The sequence below is a fragment of the Physeter macrocephalus genome, chromosome 8, assembly GCF_002837175.3.
Source record: "Physeter macrocephalus isolate SW-GA chromosome 8, ASM283717v5, whole genome shotgun sequence".
Lineage (NCBI taxonomy): Eukaryota > Metazoa > Chordata > Mammalia > Artiodactyla > Physeteridae > Physeter > Physeter macrocephalus.
This window is the reverse complement of record NC_041221.1, coordinates 59,121,404-59,136,524: the sequence shown is the minus strand read 5'-3', so window position 1 is coordinate 59,136,524 and position 15,121 is coordinate 59,121,404. Positions and strand designations below refer to the sequence as shown.

The window sequence follows — 15,121 nt, the reverse complement described above, 5'->3', positions numbered from 1 at the left end:
GAGCCCTGGTCCGGGAAGATCCCACATGCCACGGAGCAACTAAGCCCGTGTGCCACAACTACTGAGCCTGAGCTCTAGAACCCGCGAGCCACAACTACTGAGCCCGTGAGCCACAACTACTGAAGCCCACGTGCCTAGAGCCCGCTAGCCTAGAGCCCGTGCTCTGCAACAAGAGAAGCCACCCAATGAGAAGCCCGGGCACCAACGACGACTATCCCCCGCTTGCGGCACCTAGAGAAAAGCCTGCGGGCAGCAACAAAGACCCAACGCAGCAAAAAAAAAAAAAAAAGGCTGGTGGCAGCCTGCACAATGATGGGGTGTGGGGGAGGAGTTACACAGAAAAAAAAACTTGGTGTAAAAATAGAGATAAAGCAAATACAGGAAAATGTTAATGCTACTGTTGTTCATTGTACTGTGTTTTTCAAATTTTCTGTATGGTTGAAAAAATAAAGTTTTGGCGGAATAAACTCAGTCATGTTCTACTGCATTTAGAATAAATCTAAATGTATGACAAATGGCACAAATAAAAAGCAAACTCAAAACATACTTAGAGAAATTTCCTTGCACTTCTTGTGCACCCAAGTACTCTCCAGAGACAGGAGCCCCTTACGAACCCTTCTCTCCTGATATGTTGATATGCTAAGCTCTCCAGGAACTTTCTCCTCCTTGGCTCAGGGAGAAGGAAGTGGTGATCCCTGAGCTGTTTGAGGAAAAGCTGGCCTGTGATGGTGAAAAGGAGGAGGAAAATCATATCACCTGTTCCAAGTTCCAAAATATCTGGAGCTCTCAACCTGGCTATTAGGGGATGGGGTACCTCTGCAAAAGTGATTTTGGGGGGAGTTGTCTTCACCAGCATTTACTCAGCTAAGATTGATATGGGGGATTTGGTTCCAGAATCATCCAGACCAGGAATCATGTAATCATGCTATTCCAGCTCCTGTTGCCACAATCTATTGTACATTTTTATGCACAATACCCATATTTTTCTACTCCAGTGTGGAACTCATTGATGGAAAATGGGCCTGTTTGGGATATTGCTATGTGTAGAGATCTCCCCAAAGCTCAGCTAAGAGCTTCCCCACTCCTTTTACAGACTGGGAAGTCGTTAAGGATAGGGATGGGGAATGGACTGACTAGTGGCTAGGCTACTCAGGAACCAGAGGAAGTAAGAGACAAAGCCAGCAAGAGGCTGTGGGAGGCTGGAGGTGCAGCTGAAAAGGCGCCTCAAAACAGCAACATTAATTTATCCACACCAAGCACCGGTCGCATTACATAAACAATCTCATCTTCACAGCAACTCCTCTGAAGTTAGTGTTATGTTTTTCCAAAAGAACTGGGGTTCAGGTATCTGGTGGAGCCTGGGTTCCGACCCTAAAGCCAGAGCTTCTTCCTCACCATCAGCGACACCACACCAACTCTAGCTGGCTGACCTCACTGGTTCCTGCATCTATAGATGGCTCAGAGTGTCTCTAAGTCTATTCTAACTATATCATTGGATTGCTTTCATCACTGTTAGGGGAATCTTGTTTATTAATCCAGATAATAGGTGCAAATAAAAGAGGGTATTTCACTACTCCTATGAGGTGTAAGGCACCAATTTAAGGTGCCCAATAGGGGGGTCACAAAGATTTCAATTTCAGATGATTGTTCAAACTGTATGGATATAATAGTGGTCCTGAAAGAGACCCCTCACCCAAGGATCTAGAGATGCCCCTTCCTGGGAAAGGCTTCCGGCTTGGGAAAAGGAGCCAAGACTCCGGCTGAGCAAGCCAGGCCTGTTGTACAGAGAGTGACCAAATGCCTCGAGCGGCAGCTGAGGCTTCCGGGGAAGAAAGCGGGTTTTAGGGGATTTGGGGCTGTCCACTGTGGACATGTGTGACCCTCTCTTTTAAAGGCTGTGCTCAGGTGCTGCTGCCTGAGGAAGTGCCGGGTAGGGTTACGGAGCGGGGCTCTAGGCATCAGACCAAGTGGATGTCAAAACCAGGAGGGCTCCCGAGCCTTGGGGGAGGGGACTTCCGTAATCTGGGGCTGTTCTGGGGAGTCCCTGCTGGACTTCTACAATACATCCCCAGCAAATCCTACATGGCGGGGCAAATGCCGGGGTCTGACTTTGGCAGTTGACACTCCAAGTTTGTTTCGTGCCTTGTGGCTGGCGTGGGAAGAAAATGAAGTAAGAATCGTTAACTTTTCCATATTCCCGCTGTCCGTACGCGGAAAGGCGGTACCCAGCGTTAGGGACCAGTAGGGGTTGTCCTCCCCTCCTCTCCCTTCCTATATGGCGTGGCCGGGAGGCTGCGGCGCCAACGCTAGCCAAAAGAGCGCTCGCGGGCCCGGGCCCCGCGCTCGCGGCTCCCGGGGGAAGCCGCGTTGCCAGGTTGGGTTTTAACGCCTCCGCCCGCGCACAGATTGTCCGGGGCTGAAGGCGCCACCACTGGCGCTCAGGCGCGAGCCGCCCCTCCCGCGCGGCGGTCCTCCTACTCCACCCCGCCTTCCCTCCTCACCTACACAGTCGCCCCTTAGCCCCACCCCGGCCACGCGCCTCCCCGACTTCCGGCCGGCTTCAGAGCCTCGGGAGCGCTGGGTGTGGGGTCGCCATCCCGGCTCGGCCGCCGCCTCCGAGCAGTCGACGCGGGGCTCCAGGCCTGAAGCGGGCGGGAGGCACGATGCAGGCGTGCGGGGGCGCCGCGGCGGGTCGCCGGGCCTTCGACAGCATTTGCCCCAATAGGATGCTGGATCCGCGAGGCCGGCCGTTCGGCAAGCCCGGGAAGCTGGAGAGGAAGGTGGGGCCGCGGGACGGAGCCGGGCAGGGTCTTCACGCTCCCGGCAGTGAGGGCTGACCCGCGCTCGCCGTTTCTGTGCCCGGCTAGGTCGCCCCTGCGCGGAAGCTCTTTCTCGGTAGCAGCGGCAGCAACCCGCTGTCGGTGTACGAGGATCCTCCAGACGCCGAGCCCGCTGCGCTGCCAGGTGATACCGGTGGTCCCTGCGCGACCCCTCGGGTTCCCCGCGCCAGGTGGGTGGGGCGCGCGGGGCTCAGAAGAGCTTTTCTCCCTGGGGTTTCGGAGTCCTGGCGGCTATGCCAGCGGCGAGCCCTTGCGGGGAGGCTTAGGGTCCGCCCGGCGCGTGTCTCCGGTTCTCCCCATGCAGCCCTCACCACCATAGACCTGCAGGACCTCGCTGACTGCTCCTCGTTACTCGGGTCCGACGCGCCGCCTAGTGGTAATTCGGCTGCCTCACAGGTACCTCTCCTGGTGGAAACTCGCGGCCTCTCGAAGCCCAAACTGCGATTCGGGAGTCAGTTCTCGAGTTTCCTCAAAGAATCCTTTTGGGTGGGGAGCGCAGGCACATCTGGCTAGCGGGGGGAGATGTCATGCAGAAATCCAAGGCTCGAGGATTAGAACTTCCTCCTCCCTCCTAGTATGTTAACGGTGGCCGCATTCTCAGAACTGTTTTGACCAACTCTGGATAGGGAAGCTCATCTGGAGGGCTCCCCTGCCAGACGGGTCTCCCATTCCCCTCCCCATGTATTCCTTGGAGCTGCGATAAAGCAACGTGGAGGTTGCGCACTGAGGGACCAGGTGGGTAGATGGGAGCAAAGTTGCTCTCTGGGCACCTATCTGTTCTCCCAACATGCCTTTCCTGGCCATTCATTAACCATTTTCATTCCCTGGATGACTAAGGAGTGTGGAGATTGGAGAATAACTTCTCGATCAAGACTGGAAAAAACGAAGAGAATTTACATTTGGAGGAAGTGGGAAGAGTGACAAAGGACTCGAAGAAATCTGACTGAAAATGTTGCTCTCTACAGAGATGGCCCTTCAGCAGTTGGGCACTTTATAAAAGTCCTTTTCGCCCCCTGCAAAGGCTGCTGTCACTTACTCCCATGGGGCAAAGAGGCATTTCCCCCCAAAAACCTATCTTCTTACTTGCATCCCACTTCTACCACTTGCCAGGGCTGAGACTCCCCAGCCAGATGATGGCACCTCCCAGCACTGGTGTCTGGGAGGCCAGAAGCCTGCCTCATCGATGGATATGAATGCATCCATCGATGCATATGAATGGATATGAATAGCTAGATGCAACCTCCAGGAAGGGCGCCAGTTCCAGGGTCCTGGCAGCAGGTGCTGGGGTTATGAGGTTTCACGGGAACAGACCAAGTACAGAACTCTCCAGAGGAAATGACCACCTCCTAGAACTGGGGTTGGGGTGGTGGAGCAAAGCTTCCCAGGGCCTCTCTAAGTGCCTCTTAGAATTGGGATAGAGCCTAGGGAGACTCAGGGTAGGTGGCAACTGAGAGCAGAGATTGTGAAGGCAACAGGTAAGAGTGGGAATTGCCCTGCAAAGGCCATTCTTCTGTTCTTTTAGGGTCTGGATGCTCAAATGAAAAAAGACAATACATGAGCATCTTTCAACGGACCCAGAGGGCTACATCATGCCCTTACTCCAACATGTTTATTTTGCAAGAAAAAAGCCAAACCAAACCAAACCAAACCAAACAACAACAACAACAAAACCAAGCAGGCTCTTGCTGAATTTTTGCTTATGTATACAGAACTTAAATTTGACATCATGCTCTGCGTTGTTTTTTGGTTTTGTTTTGTTTTTGTTTTTTGGCTGCTGTTTGTGTTGGAGAAATGCCAGGTTTTTACCTAATTGGGAAGATAGGATTCACAGTTTCAAGGACAGAGCTCATGCCCGATGGCCCAAGCAAGAGGTCCAGGATTTTTCCCATGGGAAGGCAGAACTGGTACAGAAGGAGATATATCCCTAGGGGAAGATTCTGTGGGGGAACCCCCTGGCCAGTGCACACTCTGGTTATATTTCTCCTTCCTGTTGGGGAAAGTGGACAGAGAGAGGAAGTGCTCTAAAAGTGTTTGAGGTCCAGAATGGGCTAAGACCTGGAATAGCACAGGAGGAAGCATTTCCTGGGTGGCTGTCCCTGAGAGTTGGCCTCTAGTCTCCTCATGGTAAGGGCTTTTCTCTACTGAGAGGGAGACCTTTGAGCCCTTGGGAAATGTCTCATTTCTGACTCCTTCAACCAGGGAAGAACTTGTGCTTCAGGATTTGTCTGGGGCCCTCAGTCTTTCCTTTCTAAGCTCCCTTCCCCTTACAGACTCAGTTCTCAACTGGTGCTAGAGGTCTCCCTGGTTGAAGCTCTCCTCCCTGAAGGAAACTGATACTTGTACATTCTTTGAAGTTAGACTCAGAATAAGTTCCTCTTCTCAGAAGTATTTGAATAGTAAAGAAGGGTGTTTGGGAGAAGAATATGATTAATCCAAAGGAATAAAAAAATTGATAATAGTGGAATCAGTAGAATAGATATTTCTGATGGGCATACTGGATGCACCCCTCACACCATGCTCCTTGAGAGGCTTCTTTCCCCTTCCCAGAACTGTCTTCAGTGGAAGCCAGGCTTTCCTGAAAGAGAAATAAAAGCTAGAGGCAATGAGGTATAGAGGAAAGAGGACTGAAATAGGCACCAGCATTCTGGGACAGAAGCTCCAGTTTCACTATTTCAGAGCTGGGTGGCTTTCAACAACGCGATTTCTCTGAGCTTCAGCTTCTCCATCATGGGAGGAGTCACTTCCTGGGTCCTGCCTACTTCCTACATTGGTGTGAGAATTAACAGAGAGACTCGATGTAAAAGTTTGTGTCAACTCTGTCCACGAATTAAGGGAATAAGAAGTTTCCTGGTCACCAGCCTTTTACAGTCTCCTTCCGTCTCACGCACCCAGGCACATTGCAGGAACCCAGGAGAGTGTCCAGTCCAAGATGCTGGAGATGCATCACGCCGTACGGGAAGAGTCAACTCCAACTTTTTGAGAAACAGAAGAGCAAGAGGGGCCACGCCGGCTGCGTGCTGAGCAGAAGCACTTTCCATAGCATCCCTGGCCCCTCATATCTTAGCCTACCTTTTCTCTTTCTGTGTGGGGAGAGGTGGTTTAGCTGTGACTGAGCCTTGGCGGGATATGTGGACTCGAGTTACTGCTTTGGATGCCTCCGCACGCTGGCGGGTCTTGGGAGGAAGGACGGTGTGTTCGTACGCCATGCTCCCAGCTCTTAGAGCTGTGGCTCCTTGGCCTGTGGGATGTAAGTGGGGGCTGGAGGTCTGCGGGCGCCCTAGCAACGCGCCTGGTTGGCTGGTGACCGGCCAATGAGGCGGCGCCGGACTGTGCCGGCAGCCAGAGGCCGGGCGCGGGGCGGCTGCGCTGCGCGCAGAAGGACCGACGCGCGACGCAGCAGCGCGCAGTTTCAGCGCCCGGCAGGACCCTCGCGACCGGGTCCCCGCTTCGTGCGTCCCTCGCCCCACCATGGCAGTGCAAGCCTGCTGGATTCCGTGTCTCGGGCAGGGCTTTGATTTTCAGGTACAAGTTTCCGCTGCGAACGCGAGGGCATGCAGACCTGCCATCGAGCCCGGGAGGTTAACGGTCGGTCTAGGAAGTGTTCCAGACCCGCCAGACTCAACATTAACTAGTTTGTACCTCTGGTTTGTTTCAGAACCACTCCCTGCAAACGGCGGCGGACTTCGATCTGCAGGATTTCAGAGACACCGTGGATGATCTCATTGCAGGCAAGTGCAATCTCTTTGCAGTTCAATAACGGCGGGGGTGTCCTCTACCCCTCAAATCTGACTAGTTCGGATCTCGTGGTCCTGAAAGTGGTAAACCCTGTACCTGTCAACGACTCGCCAGCAACTCATCAAAGGGTCTGGCCCTTTTCCTAATGGAGAAGATGAGTCGCTGGATCTATAGCGCTTTCTCAGTTTGCCCGTGTGAGATCTGGGAGAGAGAACCCTACGCTGTGACGTGGTCTGGAAGACGCTGAGTGACAGGAGTGTGCAGAGTAGTGCATTTGTGTGACTTCAGGCAAGTTTGCCCTGGCCACCGTGGAAATTCAGTTCAGATCATCTCAACAGGCATTTATTGAGCACCTGCTGTGTACGTACAGGATATCAGGAAGAGCCTGGGGATCGTAGGGATTGCAGAGTGAGGGGTGCTTTATTAATAAAGAAAAATCACGTAAACCCTATACCCGCGTGATATTTTGTCCCTGCAGTTAGCTGGGCACGAGTCTGAGGCTGCAAACCCACCTCCCTCTCTTCCTCTTCATCAGACTCATCCTCTTTGATGTCGCCTCCCCTGGCGGGCGGAGACTTCCCCTTCTCTCCTTGCGACGTACTGCCGTTTGGTCCCTGTCTCTCCCCACAAGCCTTGCAGTCACCGCCGCTGCGCCCTCCCAACGTGCCCCCGCCAGAGCAGTACTGGAAGGAGGTGGCCGACCAGAACCAGAGGGCTTTGGGGGACGCACTCGTGGAGAATAATCAAGTAGGGACACTGGGCTGGCGTCCAGGAGTCCTTGGGTGGGGGCAGGGTATGGGGCTCCGGGAGGAGGTGGGGTTGCAGGAGTGGGAATGAGCCGCCTTGGACGTTAGAACCAGTGGACAAGTTTACGTAGCTGCTGTTGCTCCAGTGGCTCTACCTCAGTTTACAACGTCAGTAAGTGGGAATAATCTTACCCACCAGATGTTTAATAGGGCCACCAATATTTATTGAAGGCTTTCTATATGCCTGGTATTGTGCTTACCAATTTACTTTCCTCATTAATTACTCACAGCCATTGAGCTAGATACTTTTACCAGCCCCATTTTACAGATAAGGAAACTGACTTATAGGAAGGTTGAACTTCTATATCTGCCTGTTGCCCAAGTCAGCACTCCTCACCGCTACACTGAGGATTAACTGAGAAACATTTTGTTTAAGTGCTCTGTAAAAATAAATAAATAAATAATCATTCTCACCAGTGTGAACGTCCTTGGGGCTCCAGTTTATAATTAGACGTTAGGATCTGGGTTCAATTTATGCAGCGTGTACAGACGAGACCGAGCACGGTAGCCTATCGCTGAATGTTTGGGTCTCCTCCTGCAGCTGCACGTTACGTTGACCCAGAAACAGGAGGAGATCGCCTCACTGAAGGAGCGGAACGTGCAACTGAAGGAACTCGCCAGTCGGACACGGCACCTGGCCTCGGTGCTGGATGTAAGTGGGGCGCGCTCGTGTAGAACACTGCAGGAAGTCGGAAATGTTCTGTGCACCTCCCACCCAGCTCCCGGTGTTGGGAGCCGGCGGGGGTCGGGGAACGGAGAGGACGGCTGGGAGCTCGCTGAGTCTTTTGCAGGCGTTGCCTAAGTCGGCCGAGTCGCGCGGTTCGAAGTGCGCCGAGGTCTCCTTTGAGCGCCCAGCACGAGGCGAGTCCGGCTGGCCCCAGGGCGGCGCTCCTCCCCATCTTTTTGTAGAAGCTGATGATCACACAGTCCCGGGATTTCGGGGGGGCAGCCGAGCCCATCCCGCTCAAGGCGACTTCCAAAAGGAGCCTGGAGGAACTGTTCAGCGCTGCGGGGCAGGATTGCGCGGAAGTGGACGCCATCCTGAGGGAGATTTCCGAGCGCTGCGATGAAGCGCTGCAGAGCCGCGATCCCAAGCGGCTCCGGCTGCAGCCCGAGCCCCCGAGCACGGACGGCAGGCCTGGGAACCTGCACGGCGCCTTCCGGGGGCTGCGCACAGACTGCAGCCGGAGCGCGCTGAACCTGAGCCACAGTGAGCTGGAGGAGGGCGGCTCCTTCAGCACCTCCATCCGCAGCCACAGCACCATCCGTACCCTCGCCTTCCCCCAGGGCAATGCCTTCACCATCCGGACAGCCAACGGGGGTTACAAATTCCGCTGGGTCCCCAGTTGAGCTGGGATGTGGTCCTCCGAAACACTGCCCTCTATCCAAACTGAAGCGCCTGGAGGCTAAACGGGAGTAGCTGAAACCTGGTTTCTCAGAAGAACTCCACTTGCAGGGCCGACGACAGCCCGAAACTTTTTTTTCAGGAACAAAAACGTTTTGATACTGATGCACTGTAAATTCTGGTACAACATACTGTGTAGTCCCTCCCCTTTTCACAGCGAAACCGTGTGTGTATGTGTGTGTGTGTGTGTGCGTGCATATGTATGTGTATACATATGCTTATATATCACAGTCAATTTTTAAAGTATTTATTTTTAGCAGCTTTGAATTACGCACTTTTTAGAGCTGGAAGGGACCTAAAAACCACTTAGGTATTTTATAATTATAATAATGCCCTACTTTCATACGAAGCAAAAGGGGGCTCTAAGAAGTTAAGCAATTTTCTACAAAAAGAAGCGTCATGGGAACCTTCCAAGTGCTCTCGCTAGTCTTTTAAAGATTTAAGGTCCAGAGGCCAGGTCTCTGGGTGAACGTTACAATACATCACTCACTTCCCCTGATCACTTAATTTTGTTACTATTGGAATCTTTCATTTTAGCTGCCAGAATAAAAAATTAGGAGAGGTTAGGGTTAGGAATTCCTAAACCCTTGTCTTAGGGCAGGCAATAAAACAGAGGAAAGCGAAGATTCTCATAGTTGATGGGTTATTGACAAAATAGGTGCTAAACACGTTTGTTTGTAATGATCATTTACATAATTTTGTAAGATTTCTGATAAATGTTTATATTAATTATGTATAGTTTTATTTGTCTAGACAGAATAACCACGGAAAAAGCAAACTTAGTAAGAAACACACATTGTTTTAAGAAAATGGTACATCCCACATGAAAAAGAATGTGCATATTTTAGGGTGTTCATATTTTTGGGGGGCAGAAACCAAGTGTGGAAACCTTGGTAAAAGTAAAACTATCTATTTGAATTCCATGGATGAAACTGGGGTACACATTTATGTTTTATATTTCTTGGCTTCATCTTCTAAGAAAAACTTAGGTGTTATATGGTGCCTTCGCTTTGCCTTTTCTTTATCCCCTTTTGCGTGGGCTTCCTTTTTCTACTCTGTTGTGAAATTTTGTTAGTAGAGTATGTCAAGTCGTGATTTGTCCTAACCTCCACAGTTCTCAACAAGAGGGTTGCTTCTTGCGTTTGGGGACTCAGCATGGGCAAGTGTCCAACCCTGTTACACCACATTGCTGGTTCTGCCACCCGAATGCCATCTGAATGGAGAGATCAGGTAACAGGTGAGCTGGGCAGGCTGGCTGAACCTGCTTCTCCAGTTTGTCCCGTGTAACTGTTATCTGTATTTAAATGGCCATTTTGAAAACAAACAAGAAAGTGATAAAATAGAGCACATTTCCTCATACTTTGTCTAACAAATGGACTCTTAAAAAATACACTGGATGGGGCTTCCCTGGTGGCGCAGTGGTTGAGAGTCTGCCTGCCAATGCAGGGGACACGGGTTCGTGACCCGGTCTGGGAAGATCCCACATGCCGTGGAGCGTCTGGGCCCGTGAGCCATGGCCGCTGGGCCTGCGAGCCATGGCCACTGGGCCTGCGCGTCCGGAGCCTGTGCTCCGCAACGGGAGAGGCCACAACAGTGAGAGACCCGCGTACTGAAAAAAAAAAACAAAAAACAAAAAACAAAACAAAACACTGGATGGTTCAGAATTCTTTTTTTTTTTACTTTTATTTATTTTTATTTTTGGCTGTGTTGTGTCTTCATTGCTGCTGAAAAAAAAAAAAAAAAAAAAAAAACCAACAAAAAAAACACTGGATGGTTCAGAATTCTTTTTTTTTTACTTTTATTTATTTTTATTTTTGGCTGTGTTGTGTCTTCATTGCTGCGCGCAGGCCCTCTCTAGTTGTGGCGAGTGGGTGCTACTCTTAGTTGCGGTGCGTGGGTTTCTCATTGCGGTGGCTTCTCTTCTCGAGGAGCACGGGCTCTAGGCACGTGGGCCTTAGCAGTTGTGGCTCACGGACTCCAGAGCACAGGCTCACTAGTCGTGGCGCACGGGCTTAGCCACTTCACGGCATGTGGGATCCTCCCGGACCAGGGCTCGAACCCGTGTCCCTGCATTGGCAGGCGGATTCCCAACCACTTTGCCACCAAGGAAGCCCCCAGAATTCTTTTCATCAGCGTAAATATAAAGTTACTACAGTTCAGCATCAGAAGAAACAGAAAACAAAACCAAAACCCCTAAACTTGTTTCAAGAAACAATCAGCTTGTTAAAAGTTCTTTTCCTCTCCACTCCTCAGTTAGTATCTTCATAATGCATTAGCTTCAATGACAGAAAACTTAAAAAATTATCTATATGTATTTTTCTCTTTGTCTTATGCCTGGAATTTAAAAAATTACAAGAGCTATCAAGACTTCTGTGTGTGGTAGTAGGTGGTTTTACGGCCTTCCCTATGCTGAATGAGCCCACAAACCAGAGCTTCTTTGACCTGGTGTTTTCCTCACTTCTTTGGGAAGCTAACCACCCAATGACTGAGTGCTTATACTAGCAATGAAGGGAGCCGTGCCCACTGATTTATGTCCTTACATTCCTTACATGGTGTGAATTCTTTGTACCACTTGTTGCTGATTTAGTAGGAAACCTCAGTGAGAGCAACTTTAAACCAAATCTTAGCCATTTTCTCCGTGATTCTTTGAGCCTATATTCAGCTATGTGATCTAGCCTAGCTCAAGAAGACATGTTAGCCTGAAATTATCCCAATAATTCCTTCATTTTAAATAGGACCAGGCACTGTTCAAGGTGTTCGGGAGATAGTCATGAACAAAACCAAGTCCTTGCTGTCATGAAGTGTGCATTCTAGTGGGGGAGACAGATACTGAACAAATAGTATATAATGTCTGATACTTAACATGTTATATAGAAAATAAAGCAGGGTCTAGGGATAGGATGTGACAGGAATTATTATTTTAGATAACATGGTTGGAGTGTTTCTAAACAGTTTCTATAGCAGCAAAATCAGTTTAAAAAAAGAGACACGCACACTTTAACTGAATTATTTTTTAAGGAAATGACCTCATAATTGCAACACTTAGATGTTGTTCTAAAGTAGTGGTTCTTAAATTGTAGCATGTATCAGAATCATCTATAGGGCTTATTAAAACCCAGCTTGCTGGGCCCCATCACCAGAGTTTCTAATTCAGTGAGTCTGGGTAAAGCCTGAGAATGTGAATGTCTAACAAGCTGCCAGGTGACGTTGATGCCTGGGCCTAGGGCCACCTTGAGACCACTGTTGTAAAGAAATTTTTTAAAGATCACTTTAAAAAGGTTAAAACAAACAAAGACCAATTTACCTGATGTTATGCAAATAATTCTTGTGATTTAGGATTAAGTTTTTAATGATAAAAACCATACTACATTCAAACAAGGGCTATATTTCAAAAAGTTGGAAGTGACAATAATGTGCTTTGAAAAATGATGTTAGATGACCCAGAAGGTACCTTCAATGATGAAATGAATATCTTCAATGAAGGACTTGATGTTGAAGATAAGTGTGAAGAGTCTGAATAAAATTACTTATGAAATGTGTTAAAGAAGCTCAATTCAATTGACCCCTAATGTGGGCAGAGAGATCAGGACCTGGTCCTAATTCTTCTAATTAACTCAAAGGTCACTTAGAAGAATAACATGTAATAGTTGAAGAATTATGGTATCATTAATTTATAATATTAGCTAATGATATTTTTGTGTCTATGTTTAACCTAAAGGAGAACTAGGCAGTACAATGATATTTAAAGAATTTAAAATTATTTGGAGCAATGATATGACCAATAAGGGATTAATATCCAATATATATAAACAGCTCATACAACTCAGCATCAAAAAAACAAACAACCCAATTAAAAAATGGGCAGAAGAATTGAATATACATTTTTCCAAAGAGGAAATGTAGATGGCCAACAGGCACATGAAAAGATTCTCAACATCGCTAATCAACAGAGAAATGCAAATCAGAACCACAATGAGATATCACCTCATACCTCTCAGAATGGCTATCATCAAAAAGAACAAAAATAACAAATTTGGCAAGGATGTGGAGAAAAGAGAATCCTTGTGCACTGTTGGTGGGAATGTAAATTGGTGCAGCCACTGTGGAAAACAGTGTGGAGGTTTCTCAAAAAACTAAAAATAGAAGTACCATATGACCCAGCAATTCCGCTCCTGAATATATACTTAAAAACCCCCAAAACACTAACTCAAAAAGATACATGCACCCCAATTTTCATAGCAGCATTATCTACAATTGCAAAGACGTGGAAACAATCTAAATGTCCATCAACAGATGAATGGATAAAGAAGATGTGGGGGTATATATACAATGGAATATTACTCAGCCATTAAAAACAATGAAATTTTGCCATTTGCAACAACATGGATGGACTTGGAGGGCATTATGCTAAATGAAGTAAGTCAGACAGAGAAAGACAAACACTGTATGATATCACTTATATGTGGAATCTAAAAAATACAACAAACTAGTGAATACAACAAAAAAGAAGCCGACTCATAGGTATAGAGAACAAACTAGTAGTTACCAGCCAGTGGGGAGGGAGAAAGGGGGAATATAGGGGTGGGGGAGTGAGAGGTACAAACTATTGGGTGTAAGATAGGCTCAAGGATGTATTGTACAGCACAGGGAGTAAAGCCTGTGTTCTGTAATAACTGTAAGTGGAAAGTAATTTTTAAAAATTATATAAAAATAAAAGAATTTTTAAAAATACACTAAATTTTGATAATAAAGATTCAAATTCATAAAAATAGTTCATGCGCAAGCCAAAATGTTCACTTAACAAAAGAAAGTCATTATATCAATAGTTTGCAGTTTACATTGGTTGTCTTTTTTTTTTTAAATAGATCTTTATTGGAGTATAATTGCTTCACAATACTGTGTTAGTTTCTGATGTACACCAAAGTGAATCAGCCATATGCATACATATGTCCCCATAGCCTCTCCCTCTTGAGCCTCCCTTCCATCCTCCCTATCCCATCCCTCTAGGTCATGGCAAAGCACCGAGCTTATCTCCCTGTTCTATGCTGCTGCTTCCCACTAGCTAACTATTTTACATTTAGTATTGTATATATGTCGATGCTACTCTCACTCTGCCCCAGCTTCCTCCTCCCACCCTGTGTCCTCAAGTCCATTCTCTATGTCTACGTCTTTATTCCTGCCCTGTCACTAGGTTCATCAGTACCATTTTTTTTTTTAGATTCCATGTATATGCGTTAGAATATGGTATTTGTTTTTCTCTTTCTGACTTACTTCACTCTCTATGACAGACTCTATATCTATCCACCTCACTACAAATAACTCAATTTCCTTTCTATTTATGGCTGAGTAATATTCCATTGTATATATGTGCCACATCTTCTTTATCCATTCATCTGTTAATGGACATTTAGGTTCGTTCCATGTCCTGGCTACTGTAAATAGTGCTGCAGTGAACATTGTGGTACATGTATCTTTTTGAATTATGGTTTTCTCAGGGTATATGCCCAGTAGTGGTATTGCTGGGGCATATAGTAGTTGTATTTTTAGTTTTTTAAGGAACCTCCATACTGTTTTCCATAGTGGTTGTATCAATTTACATTCCCACCAAAAAGGCAGGAGGGTTCCCTTTTCACCACACTCTTTCCAGCATTTATTGTTTCTAGATTTTTTGATAATAGCCATTCTGACCAGTGTGAGGTGATACCTCATTGCAGTTTTGATTTGCATTTCTCTAATAATTAATGACGTTGAGCATCTTTTCATGTGCCTCTTGGCCATCTGTATGTCTTCCTTGGTGAAATGTCTATTTAGGTCTTCCACCCATTTTTTAAATGGATTTTTTTTTGATATTGAGCTCCATGAGCTGTTTGTATATTTTGGAGATTAATCCTTTGTTGTTTCATTTGCAAATACTTTCTCCCATTCTGAGGGTTGTCTTTTTGTCTTGTTTATGGTTTCCTTTGCTGTGCAAAAGCTTTTAAGTTTAATTAAGTCCCATTTGTTTATTTTTGTTTTTATTTCCGTACCATACTGTCTTGATTACTGTAGCTTTGTGGTATAGTATGAAGTTGGGGAGCCTGATTCCTCCAACTCCGTTTTTCTTTCTCAAGATTGCTTTGGCTATTCGGGGTCTTTTGTGTTTCCATACGAATTGTAAAGTTTTTTGTTCTAATTTTGTGAAGAATGCCGTTGGTAGTTTCATAGAGATTGCATTGAATCTGTAGATTGCTTTGGGTAATATAGTCATTTTCACAATATTGATTTTTCCAATCCAAGAACATGGTATATTTTTCCATCTGTTTATGTCATCTTTGATTTCTTTCATCAGTGTTTTA

The 15,121-nt window shown here is 47.3% G+C and overlaps 1 protein-coding gene across 1 annotated transcript; it reads left to right on the top strand.

The window, feature by feature from the left end:
- Positions 1-2,663: 2,663 nt before the first annotated feature.
- On the top strand, positions 2,664-8,731 carry MCIDAS (multiciliate differentiation and DNA synthesis associated cell cycle protein). The gene is made up of 7 exons (XM_007118839.2): positions 2,664-2,780; positions 2,868-2,964; positions 3,145-3,236; positions 6,496-6,568; positions 7,111-7,322; positions 7,923-8,033; positions 8,291-8,731. The coding sequence occupies exons 1-7, from the start codon at positions 2,664-2,666 to the stop codon at positions 8,729-8,731; spliced, it is 1,143 nt and encodes a 380-aa protein (XP_007118901.2).
- The last annotated feature ends 6,390 nt before the right edge of the window (positions 8,732-15,121 follow it).